Source organism: Aquarana catesbeiana, linkage group LG02 (assembly GCF_042186555.1).
Source record: "Aquarana catesbeiana isolate 2022-GZ linkage group LG02, ASM4218655v1, whole genome shotgun sequence".
In the NCBI taxonomy this organism is placed as follows: Eukaryota; Metazoa; Chordata; class Amphibia; order Anura; family Ranidae; genus Aquarana; species Aquarana catesbeiana.
The window spans coordinates 102,621,214-102,633,994 of record NC_133325.1 but is presented as its reverse complement, the minus strand read 5'-3'; the positions used below and the strand labels follow the sequence as shown (position 1 = coordinate 102,633,994).

The window sequence follows — 12,781 nt, the reverse complement described above, 5'->3', positions numbered from 1 at the left end:
TTGATATATAGGCATACCCCTCCCCTTTTTTACCCTCTCTATCCCTGCGAAAAAGGGTATACCCTTGAATGGTTGTCAGCCAATCATGAGAGCTGTTGAACCAGGTCTCTGAAATTGCCACAAAATTCAAATCCGCCTTGTACAACAGTATCTCTAGTTCACCCATCTTGTCCAGCAGGCTCCTGGCATTGGTGAACATCCCACTTAGTTTAGACCGGCCGCATACTATCCTCTTATTGGGTGTTCCAAGATTGCAACTAGGACTTGTTACTATACTTACCTTGGATTTATGTGCTTTAGTCAACCTACCACTAATGCCCCCAATATTACCCTCTGGAATATGTTCCACGCTGACTATCTCTACCTCTGGGCCCTTCCTCCATCGTCTAGTTTAAATACCCCTCTAACCTTTTGGCCATCTTTACTCCCAGCTGAGCTGCACCCTTCTCATTTAAGCACACTCTGTCCCTTCTATAGTACTGGTGATCGACTGAGAAGTCGGCCCAGTCCTCTAGGAACCCAAACCCCTCCTTACTACACCAGCTCTTCAGCCACTGGTTTACTTCACTAATCTCCCTCTGCCTTTCTGGTGTGGCTCGATGTACCGGTAGTATTCCTGAGAATACTACCTCGGATGTCCTTTTCCTCAATTTAGCTCCCAAGTCCCTAAAATCATTCTTTAGGACACTTCATCTGCTTCTGACTTTGTCATTGGTGCCAACGTGCACCATGACAGCCAGGTCTTCCCCAGCCCCTCCCAGTGATTTGTCCACGGAGGAATCCCTCCCGCTGAGCCATTATATTCTCCCGGCGGGGGAAGCCATCTCCACCAGGAGAACACAGTGATTATTCCTAGTGGCTATACCAGCTGCTAGCGATAAAAACATGTAAAATCTGGCAGGTTGGTTGTACTCGAGTTGATCGATCAACTTGGGTACATTCAGCCTGCCCATGCATGGTTCAATTCTCTCCCGGTTCCTGCTGAACCAGCAGAGATTCGAACCGTCTATGGCTGGCCTAAGTCTAGCTAGTAGTAGTTATTCACATTCAAGTGAACTTATTCTGTAATGTTAAAGATGTTTTGTAACTTCTCCAAGCCGCTTTTCTTTTAGTTCACACGAGTGTCAGAAATATACCCCAGCATTTATATCCACACAGGTAGCACAGAAACATTGGAATTCCAATCTCCTTGGAATGTGTAGATGTTGGTTGTCCAAAAATAGGATGAGACGCTGTGGCACTACCCTTTTCAAGTCTAATCCTGATCTTGGTGTCATGTAGTCAGCATAAGTGTTATTTCCTTGATTTACATGGCTAAAAGTTGTAAAATGTTGTCAAATGGCCAGTGAAGCATCCTATGTGGAAGACTGAAGGCATGGAAGGCCCCTACCCCTGTTCAGGAATGGTTGTTTCAGTTTGACGTAGATAGCCTTTTTCACATGAACTAGTTGTCATCTGTTAAAAATGTGCACCTGTCCTTTAAAGGGTGTTCCCTTTCCTTAAGATGTAACAACTGCTGAGTCTTGACCTTTAGAATTTGTCCTCCTATATTGGGCCATTCTTTTGTTGAGAGAAATGTTGATTCCCCAATAATGTACAAGGTCTAAACATCACTCACTACAGTGCACTGTATGTAACAAGTTACTTTGCTTGTGTCTGGGTGTTGGGTCATGTTTTGTCTGTGTGTAGGCCCTACTCTGTGTATTTCAACATTTGTTGAAGTCATCAACAATGGCAGTTCCTGATGAAGTCAACCAATGAGGACATGCATTGGGCGGAGCTACATACAGTGACATCACAACAGGGTGAGGGAGATACACACGCACACACACACAAAAGAGATCTTTACTAAGTGGTGTCCAGTTCCCCAAGCAAAGCTATATGGTCATATTCTTATACTGAAAGAAGCACTGCTGCGGCGAGTGTTTTTATTAATTTTTTTATGCTAACTTGGCTTTGATCGGCTGTTCATGATAGTAACTCGGAAATGATAACATGACATCGCCTCTGGTTTACCCTGAGGCTAAATTAAAGCATTCAAAAACACAGATCTTGGCGTTTTGAAAGCATTTCAAGGGCAGAGGAGGGATTTGGGGTCTTATAGACCGCAGAGGCATCACCGCGAATGTCAGATTATAGACAGTAAATCAAGCATCTAGACTTCCTGTATAAATCTGAAGTGGTAAAAGGCTTTTAAAGTGTCACCTATAGATAGAAAAGTTTACGTTGTTTGTTGAACAGGCGTGCGCAAATTGAAAGCGTGATATGTTTTGTAACTGTTTACTTGGCGTATCTTTTATATTTTTACAAAAACGTTGAGTAATGTATTGTGGTTTTTTGCATTAAAATTTTTTTTAAAAGTGTATTTTTTCAAAAAATTTAAAAAACTACTGCGCAAATACGGTGTGACATTAAAAAAAAAAATAAAAAAAATCGCAACACCCACCAATTTATTCTCTATGGCCTCTGATTAAAAAAAAAATAATAGTTTGGGGTTCTAACTAATTTCCAAATAAAAAAAATACTAATTCTTACCTGTAAACAAAAGGGTAAGAAGGAAGAAGACGACCTGGAGCTGAAGTGGATATACAATATATTATTCTCCCCATTAACCTTTGCTGTGAACTAGGTATATTGGTGTTTGTGTCCTTTGAATTGCACTTTAGAAGTTACTTGCACAGCCTAGAGATATGACACCAAAAAGATGAATGGGAGCCTCTACAAACTGTTCTGGTCTGTACTCAACTACTAGGCTTTACGCTATGTCACTCATATCACGGTTTCATTAGCAGGGCACAAGATACACTAAATTGTAAACCAAAATGCAATCTTATCTCTGCTCTTTTAAAAAGAGGTTTGTTTTACCACTACCGGTACGTTTAGTAAAAAAAAAAAATCTAAAAAGCTTATTCTGGAGTTATTTTCCCACTCATCTGTATCCATGTAACAAAAAAATAAAAAAAAATTGGTACCCTAGAGTTTTTTTTTTTTTTGAAAAACAGCCATAATTACCTGAAGTAGATTTAATGGTCTCAAACTGGAAGTATTTTTAATGCCAAAGGGCCCACCTGTTGAAGAAAAGTCTTTTGTTTAACATCAAAGCAAAAATCGGTTGAGGGATATATAGTTTTCATTGTGAAAAAAAAATAAAATTCTGGATCTTGTTTGAAAACAGCAAACAATAAAAGAAACCCTGTGTTTATCCTTTTTTTTTTTTGCCAGAAAGCATATATTTCTGGTGTTGTAGTGAAAGAATCATGCAAATATAATTTAATGAATATTTTTATGACCAAAGTTAATTTGTATTGTAACAACAATAATGTTTAAACTTGTTAGAACAATACATTCTATACATTTTTAATTGGTGGTATCGTTTTTTTCCTAAGACCTTTTTTTTTTTAGATCAACCTTTTAAAAGTAGAAATAAATTTCCATCTTTTGCTTTTACCTATAGGTAAGCCTATAGGTACTATAAATATCTCCTAAACATGTGCCGTTTAGAAGATATTTACAATACATGCAGCCGTGGCATCACTGACGTCATCGCAAATCTGGCCAATCACAGAGCCAGAGTCAGCGAACTCAGAAGCAAGAAGGGTGAAGATGGGAGCCCCTGCTTCTCGGCATGGGAGGGCTTCGTTTTAAGGTAAGTTTCACATGATGTGCTAGTATGTGATGTATACTAGCACATTATGACATTAACTTTGCAGGTCCCCAGAAAAAAAAAAATTTAAATATAAAGGGCCAGTGGTTTACAACCGATTTAACATAACTGTTTACAATTTGCATATGTGTACATTTAGGACATATGTGAACAATCTTTTATAATACTGATATATCAAATGTGATAGTGTCAGAAGGCAATTATGAAAATATCTCTGGAGAATGATCCTTATACATTTTGTGTAGAACTGAAAATTAGCAACAGTTTTTTCTCATAGGCAATGGCAGCATTTCAGATATTTTCCACTCATAGATTTATATTTTAAGTAAAATGTTTATAAAACTACTAAATACAAATATGTAGATAATAAGATATGTATGTATGTATGTATGTATGTATGTATGTATGTATGTATGTTTGTATAAAATATTACTAAAATGTAAAAAAAAAAAATTCACAAAAGTGTAAAAATTGCAGAAGAAATCTGGCATCGAATTATGAACCTAATTGCATCATTTTTATGGTAAGGCATATAAAAGAAAGCGCCTTTTTTTTCCTGGCAAATATTGACTTTCTTAATTTTATGTGTGGTATTCAGAATTAAATCAAAACTGATCTAAATATCTGCATAAATGTTCACAATTTTCAGAGCACAATACTACCACCAAACCGCCACCGACAACTAAATGATACTAACCTGCCTGAGAGGCAGACTGCATGGCAGCCGGCAATGTGCCTGGCATTGTACCTGGCACCAGGCCTCCTGGAGGTAAAATGCCACTCAGATTTATCCCTGCGGGGGCTATGGCACCAGTACTACAGCCCAGCATGGTATTTGAGCCACTCATCAATGCCTGTGGGCCACTGTGGAACAGGAAAGAAAGTAATATTAATTGGTACAGAAGTTTGTGGAGTAAAAGGGAGACTACTAAATGCAAAGAGCAAACTAACATGTTGGGTTAAGACTTTGCCTAGATCACCAATGGCTCTTTTCCAATTTTAATTTTTTTTTTTCTCTAATCATTGTGCCCAATACAATCATTCCCATAGATTTCCTTAAATCCATTGTCCAGTGTTGTCCTTGTTTGCATATGGTCATACGTTAACCTGCAATTTTTTTCTCTAAAGCATAATTCCAGAAAGTCAAAGTCCATATTTTGTCTAAATGTAGACTCTTATTTTTAATAATCAAATTTGCAAGCAATTCATTAATAACTTGATGCTTATGAGCACCTTAGCTAAGCAAAGAAAAAGGGATAAAGATGATTGTATTTAACCACAAGTCACAATTTTTTTTAGTCTAGGTAATTTTAATATTGAAGATGCGCATTCTTCCTTGCAACCAAAAATGAAAATGTAACCATATTTTAAAATCAAAAACCAATTGTAAAACAAAACTGTTGCTGGGAATTTCCACTTGATCCAGGGAAAATCAGACTGCCTCTCGGGGGATCAGGAAGGAATTTTTTCCCCTGCTGTAGCAAATTGGAACATGCTTTCCTGGAGTATTTTGCCTTCCTCTGGATCAACTGTGGGTGTAGGATTGTGTATATGGGATTGTATGATTTTTTTTTTTTATAATTGGTTGAACTAGATGGACTTGTGTCTTTTTTCAACCTAACTATGAATGTAAAAGAGAAAACAATTGTGCAACACAATAAATATTACTTTATACAGTGTATACTAGAAATACTAGGCCCTAGCTTCACAAGTTACTAATTACCAATACTACCCTTAACTGACATATTATCCTTAAAGGATAAGTTCACCTTTGGGAACATGTTACATGTTCCACCCATTTTTAGGGTGGAACATGTTCCCAATGCTGAAGCCGCTGCCCACTGCCCCCTCGATGTGGCAGCAGTACAGGAAGAAGTTTCCTGTACTAGCTGTCACTTTTTAAAATCAGCAGGGCTCCGCCCACGACATTCTGTCACACAGCTCTGCGTGTGAATGAACTACAAGCCATATATTGTGGTTGTTGGCTTGTAGTTCTCAATGAACTACCGCGGCGCTGAGGCGCACCGTAGTAGTTCATTGATTTTTTTACTGTCAGTGTATCTGCTTGCCCATATAGGATGTACGGGTACACAGATATACTAACAGATCTGAAGGAGACCTGCATGGCACCAGTGATCTTCTGATCGCTGGTGCAATGCTTTACAGCAGGAGTGTCAAACTGGCAGCGCTCCAGTTATTGCGAAACTACAAGTCCCTTGAGACATTGCAAGGCTGACAGTTACAAGCATGACTACCACAGGCAGAGGCATGATGGGACTTGTAGTTTTGCAACAGCTGGAGGGCCGCCAGTTTGAGACCTCCACTTTACAGGCTCCAAAATACACTTTTTTTACCCGCTAAAAAAATGTGCATTTATTATTTTTTCTAAAGGTGAATTTATCCTTTAACTGAAAACATTTTGTTTTCTTAATGACAAAGTTGAAAAGGGATGCTGAAATAATTCTGAATATATTTATTTTCTTAGGGTTTTTATAGATGAATTTGGAAGTGATTGAGAAAGTTAGTAGACTAAAATTAACTTGCAGCTAGCAAATCCACTTGTTAAAATCAAGGTGTGATCTGTGTTACACTACATAGTAAGGTAGAATATATATAATAAGTTAAGATATAAACTGCATACTGATATAAAAGAGGTACATTATAGGCTTTAAAAAAACTCTCAAAGAACTTCTGTGCTACAACTGCATGCCCTTGAAGCTGAGATCAGTTGGCATACTCTCTCACAGCAAGTTTATAGGAATACCAACCATATGTACATACCTTTAGTAACTCTAAATGAACTGACAAAGAACCAAGTGCCTTTTGATAAGTAGTAAAAATTACATTTTGTTTCCATAGAAAATCTAGCCTATGCTCTCAAAAAAAACAAAAAAACAAAAAAAAAAAACCACCATACACAATGTTTTATAAAAGTATACCAATAAAGTGAACCCGTGTTCAGACTATACACACTAAAGTATTTACATATTCCAAACAAGCAGTAACTGCACTTTACAACAAGCCCTCATTTACTTCTATAGCTGTAGGCAATATTGAGCAATATATCGTCAAATCGTATAACAGAAGCACTGAAACCTATGCTTTTACTGTCTATCGCACCGGGATTTCGGCAGCATGAATCCACTAATGTACACATAACAATGGTGTTTCTAAGCTGTCAGAAAACCTGACTGAAACCTGCCTTTAGAAGCTTTGTTGTGATGTCTGTGAATTAATTACTTCACAGTGAATGCAGCTAGATAGGAAAGTGAGGGTTTTGTTTTAAAAGCACTTTTGCTGTGTGTGCAAATATGTTAAAGATAGACCCCATACATTGGGGGGGCTCCCCTCCCAAGGTTTGAATGCTCGGTTTTGTCTAGGGGGAACAGCTAGAATTACCTTAAGGCCTCATACACACGGACGTTTTAACAACGGCTTTTTTGAGCTTTTTTTGCTGCTTAAGAACGCCACTCCATGTTATTCAAAGGGCTCTTACACACCATGGCATTTTTGAGCTGTAACAGGCATGGTCGTTTTTAAGCTCCAAAAAAAAAAAAAAAAAAAAAACAAGGACCAGCGCGTTCAAAGGCTCCAGCGCTAGAGCTGTTTTGACGTTGATGCCGAAAAAAGCTCAAAAACGTGCATTATCGTTATACCGACGTTTTTAAGCTGTAAAAACGTTTATGTGGGTAATTTGGGAGTGGAAAATAGCAGAGGGATGTTTTTTTTAAAAAAAACACGCCTTACAGTTAAACGCTTACAAACGTTAAATGCACATTGACGCCAAATCATAATGCTAATAACATTGCGTTTTTAACGCTGCTTTTTTTCCAGGCGTTGTTACTAGCTTTACAGCCGTTTTTTTTTTTTTTTTTTAAACGTCCGTGTGTATGAGGCCTTACTCTTAAAGTGATTGTAAAGGCTCATTTTTTTACCTATAAAAATAACAAGTTATACTTATCTGCTCTGTTGAAGTGGATTTGCACAGAGCAGCCTGGATCCTCCTCTGTGATCCAGGCCCCTCCCTCCTGTTCAGTGCCCCCACAGCAAGCGGCTTGCTATAGGGCACCCGAGCTGAGTCACAGCTCCCTGTGTCTATTCAGACATGGAGCTCCGCCCTTCACCCCCCTGATTGACGAGCTGACTTTGATTGACAGCAGTGGGAGCCAATGACGCTGCTTCTGTGTCTCAGCCACCCAGGAAGGGGAATCTGGACGTCTGTGACACTCGTTGACATAGCTGGACAGAGAGGGACCTCAGGTAAGTGTTAGGGGGGCTGATGCACACATAAGGCATTTTACCTTAATCCATTCAGATAAAAAAAAAAAAAAAACTTCTGTCTTTACAACCCATTTAATGCTCTGCATCCTCAATTACAATCCAGGACTGCTGTTGAAGGTGGGAGCAGTAGGCTCCCGATTGCAAGTAATTTCTTTCCCCCAAATTTCACTTTTAATGTCCATAGTCTGGGCACAGATGCACTTTAAGTTAAGCAAACTTAGAATCTCAGATTCCACCATTTAATGTTCCTTTAGAAGGAAAACCTAATGTCGCCCTATTAGCATTAGTGTAATACAGGATAAGTTCACCTTTCATAACATGTTACACCCAGCCGCGTCACTTATTCATAGTGTTCTGTGAATGGAAAACTACAAGTACCAACATCCTTATTGGCTGTGAGCTTGTAGTTCTCAATGAACGACCACAGCGCTGTGAGCACTGTAATAGTGCATCGATACTTCCCGTTAGTATGTATTGGCTTGCTCTTATGTGGTACAAGCAAGCCTATATGCTGACAGATCTGCAGGAGACCTGCATGGCATCAGCATTCTGCTGATCGCTGGTACAATGCTTTCCAGGCTCCTGTAACAAAAAAATAACACATGCACTTTTTTTTTACCTGCAAAAAAAGTGCATTTATTATTTTTTCAAAAGGTGAACTTATCCTTTAAAGTTTCTAGAAGTATATTTAATTAGCTAGAGGCATCACTTCTATTGGGCATTACCAGTAGACTAGTGTGTCAAAAAGTACCCATTTGACTGGAGACCAAACTTTATGGAAATGCCCTGTATGAATATTTAATACAAAAAGAAGTAAAGTGGCTTTCTCACGTGCATTTGATAAAATTACATATATATTTTCTAGTTAGAGAGTGAACTAAAGGAGTTGAGAATCTTCTCTTTTTAAATTGTGTGAATATTACCTTTAATTATCTAATCATGCGAAAAGCAAATCCCTGTTCACTTTCAGTACCCAATCGTGTGCGGATGAAATAAGTAAACATGAATTTGTTTTTCACATGAATAGATAAGAATCTTCACTCAATATGGTTAACTCCTTTAATAAATCTGCCCATATCCATGTCACATGATCATCCAGCGCCGAGTCCTTCTCCTTAACGTTTACTTCCTGGAGGGATCCTTCTTCTGGGTGTCCACATCACTGCCTAAGTGATGTGGTCAGTTCCCACTGGGAAGTAACATGAAAAAAAAAAAAAAAAAAAAAAAAAAGAGGCTGATGGACCCACAGAAGTGAAAGGGATCGGCCAGCGAGGCTTTAGAGTGTCGCTGAATTAGAGGTCCCCAAAGAAGGAATTAGGGTCAGAGAAGGATATTTAAATCGGGGGATTCAGGCAAGTATAATGGACTTTACCAGAGAAGAAAAAATGTACTTTGGGAAAGAAGGAGTTGGAGGGAAGAATGGGTAAAAATTTATTTTTGGGTAGAATTGAGCTTTAATCATCTAATTAAAGGCATTAGGGTAGGTTTTGTTATTAAAACATAAAAATAATAAAAAAGGGCATCATAAAATATATGTTAAACTTTGTACAACAATAAATATTTAATTGAACACTGTATTTCATTGATTGTGTCTACAAGACAAGTAGGTAAAACTAAATTATGACAAGTTGATCAGCCTTTATATGTTTATAAAAATCTTTCCAATTTTTAAGTACTTACAGTAACCAAAGCATAAATTAGTTTAGTCTCCCTGGCCTAAGCTACTAAAATAGGATCTGTGATTGGTTCCCAAGCATCACTGTATAATGCTATTTTTTGTGGTGTTATACATCCAACAACGTATAGATGATTGATCACTACACTGAATATTTCAGCTAAACAAATTGTGACCACACAGTAGAGGTTGCAAATAGAAAAAGCAAAAGCAGGGAGCAAAAAAGAGTTAAAACAGAAGAGTAAAATGCATGAGAGCCGACTGAAGAAATCTAAAAAGGAGAGACCCACTGAAATATTTGTACTCTGCAATGGAAGAGAACCAGAGAAGCACAGAGGATGTACATGAAATGCAGAAATAAAAGGGAACACTGTCAGAGGAGAAATGTTTATTTATTAAAAAGAAAAGATACCCAGAGTTCTAAAAGTTGTAGAAAAATAAGACCAGAGAAGAGAAAAGCAATGTAAGTTTTATTGATGACAATGTACTGCACTGCTGTATAACACAAACCAACAGAAGTCTAAGGAAGAAAAATGAGAAGAGTTTGCATTGTCTGAGCACTGTCCTAAAGCACCAAGTCACTTATACCTCCCCCCGACAACACATGGGACAATCACAGAATATAAGCAATTTTTATCTTTCTGAAGATATTACAAATAAGTTCAGTATTGTTATTACACAGTATGTCTTGGTTATATGTGTTAAAACTATACCCACGATGTGCTGCTGCACACAAAATTAATGGTAATTTCCTTTAAATTTTATGATACAGAATTTTTCCTTCATTGAACACAATTTGGCAATACATTTAGGGGAATGCTGCAGGTCTAGGGCTGAAACAACTAATCGATTAATCGACAACTAATCGATTATGAAATTAATCGATTACTATTTTCATAATCGATTAATCGGCCAGTAACATAATGGGGTTGAAAAAAACCTAAAATGAGCCCTTTATGGTACAAAAAGAGCAAATAATCGCTACTGCAAATATTACTTTCACAGTTCTACAGTAAAAAAAATTAACCCCTTACAGTAGTGATTATCTGCTTTTTTTTGTACTATAAAGGGCTCATTTTAGTTTTTTCGCCCCATTATGTTACTAAATGTCTTAGACCTGGTTCACATCTATGTGTTTTTTGGTGCTTTTTGCAGAAACGCACTACAGTTCATTCACGCGGTTTCCTATGGGACACGTTCACGCAAAACGTGATTTTTTGGTTCAATATACTTCAATAGAGAAGCTGCAGAAAAGCATGTAATGTGTTTTTGCAGCAATATGTGTTTTTTAATCTGCCCAACAAAAAAATGCAGAAACGCAAATCACAGCAAAATCACGTGCACAAAAATCAAAACGCACAGCAAAAAGCACTGCAGAAACAGATGAAAAGCAAACTGCATAGGTGTGTACTGAGCCTTATGCTGGCCACACCGATCAATTTTCAGATGTGAATATTCAGACGAAAAATCTTTGTACATTCGCTGAATGAAAGAACAAACGTTCTTAAAATGACATTTTTTTTGAAGGAAGACATTGTTTTTGTTTTTAATAAAAAAAAATTTGATTACTGAGTCTGATGATATTTACCAGATTCACCCTTTAATAGTATATACACAGTATATATCCTCTAATAGTATATACAGTATATCTCCTCTAATAGTTTATACAGTATATCTCCTCTAATAGTTTATACAGTATATCTCTCCTCTAATAGTTTATACAGTATATCTCTCCTCTAATAGTATATACAGTATATCTCTCCTCTAATAGTATATACAGTATATCTCTCTTCTAATAGTATATACAGTATATCTCTCCTCTAATAGTATATACAGTATATGTCTTCTGTCTGTTATGCTCAGAGTGGATTCGATATTTTGCTCCCTAACCATATAGTTGGTTATTTATATTTACCACTGCATAGAGATATTTAAGAATAAATTACCTTTTTTTAAAACTGTACACATTAACTAAATTATACATCACACTTTTTTTAAGGTTATTAACCGAATAATCGATTAATCGAAACAATAATCGGCCAACTAATCGATTATGAAAATAATCGTTAGTTGCAGCCCTGTGCAGGTCTAAACAAATCTCAGCCCTAGAAAAAGTGCTCCTGATGTAAGACATTGGTCCTTTGTGGCCGGTCTGATTGAAATGATTAGTGGACCATACACTCAGTCCTCAATCTCAATCCAGAAAAAGGAACTGGGGGACTGTGATACTCTAATTTTAAGCTAGGGTGTATAATTGACCCTTTACTTTGCCCATCTGTGGCAAAGTAAAAGAGTAATTTAAAGCTCAACTCTGAAAACTACAGGGGTGGGAGGTTACAAAACCAGTCACGCTGCACAAGATAAACAGTGTCTGTCACAGGAAACTCCTGCATAGGGTCAAAGTGCAGGTGTTTAATGATGGATTATTGCACATTATTGTGATTATTGTGTTCCACTTGGATCTGTTCGCTGATCCCCGCTGAGCAGGAGGACGGTTGGTCCACATCTGCTTATGCAGAGCAGACACAGCCCACTCTCCTCTAAGGCCAGTTGGATGTAAACGGACCGTCTGTCCATTTACACTCTAATGCTATTTGAGCCACTAGAGAGAAGGGACACATCTGTCTGCTATTAGCTGATCGGATTGGATGTCAGTGGGTGTAAACAGACACATGTTTACACCTGCTGTTCCATAGAGGAGAATGAAAGGCAGGAGAAGCTCATTAGCGACCCCTGCCTATGGGAACAGGGACTGAAACAAATAGGCAGTTATTGTAGTGTTAATTATTGATCAGTTAACTGTTATCAATAAACTTTATTAAAAAATTCTGGAAGCTTCTAAGAAAGGTCAGGTGACTAGAAGTACCAATAAGAAGAAAGAAGAATATTAACGGTCATCAGACCAACGGCAGCACTTCAAGAAGAAACATCCCTCCCTCCCTCCCTATGTCGTGGTTCTTGTTATGTGGCTGGTCCTTTCTGCTGTAAGGGGGTATGGTGTACTAACGTTAAAGACGTATATATATATGGTTCGAGCTTTAATGGCTGAACTATTTGGTTTAATTGTTTGAATATAGTTCGAGCTTTGATGGCTGAACTATTATTGTTTTGGTATGATTTTAGAAAGCTAATTGGTATTTTTTATTATGCCAATAATAAAG

At 37.6% G+C, this 12,781-nt stretch overlaps 1 protein-coding gene across 5 annotated transcripts in view; it reads right to left on the bottom strand.

Annotated features, from left to right (window-relative positions):
* The window catches only part of SUPT20H (SPT20 homolog, SAGA complex component), a 130,869-nt gene that overhangs the window by 26,733 nt on the left and 91,355 nt on the right, over window positions 1-12,781 (bottom strand). For all 5 annotated transcript variants that reach the window (XM_073613298.1, XM_073613297.1, XM_073613296.1 and 2 more), the window contains exons 20-21: window positions 4,362-4,528; window positions 3,013-3,068 (exon numbers count right to left, since the gene is read on the bottom strand). In XM_073613298.1, coding sequence (XP_073469399.1) covers window positions 3,013-3,068; window positions 4,362-4,528 — 223 coding nt within the window. The remainder of the gene's footprint in view (window positions 1-3,012; window positions 3,069-4,361; window positions 4,529-12,781) is intronic.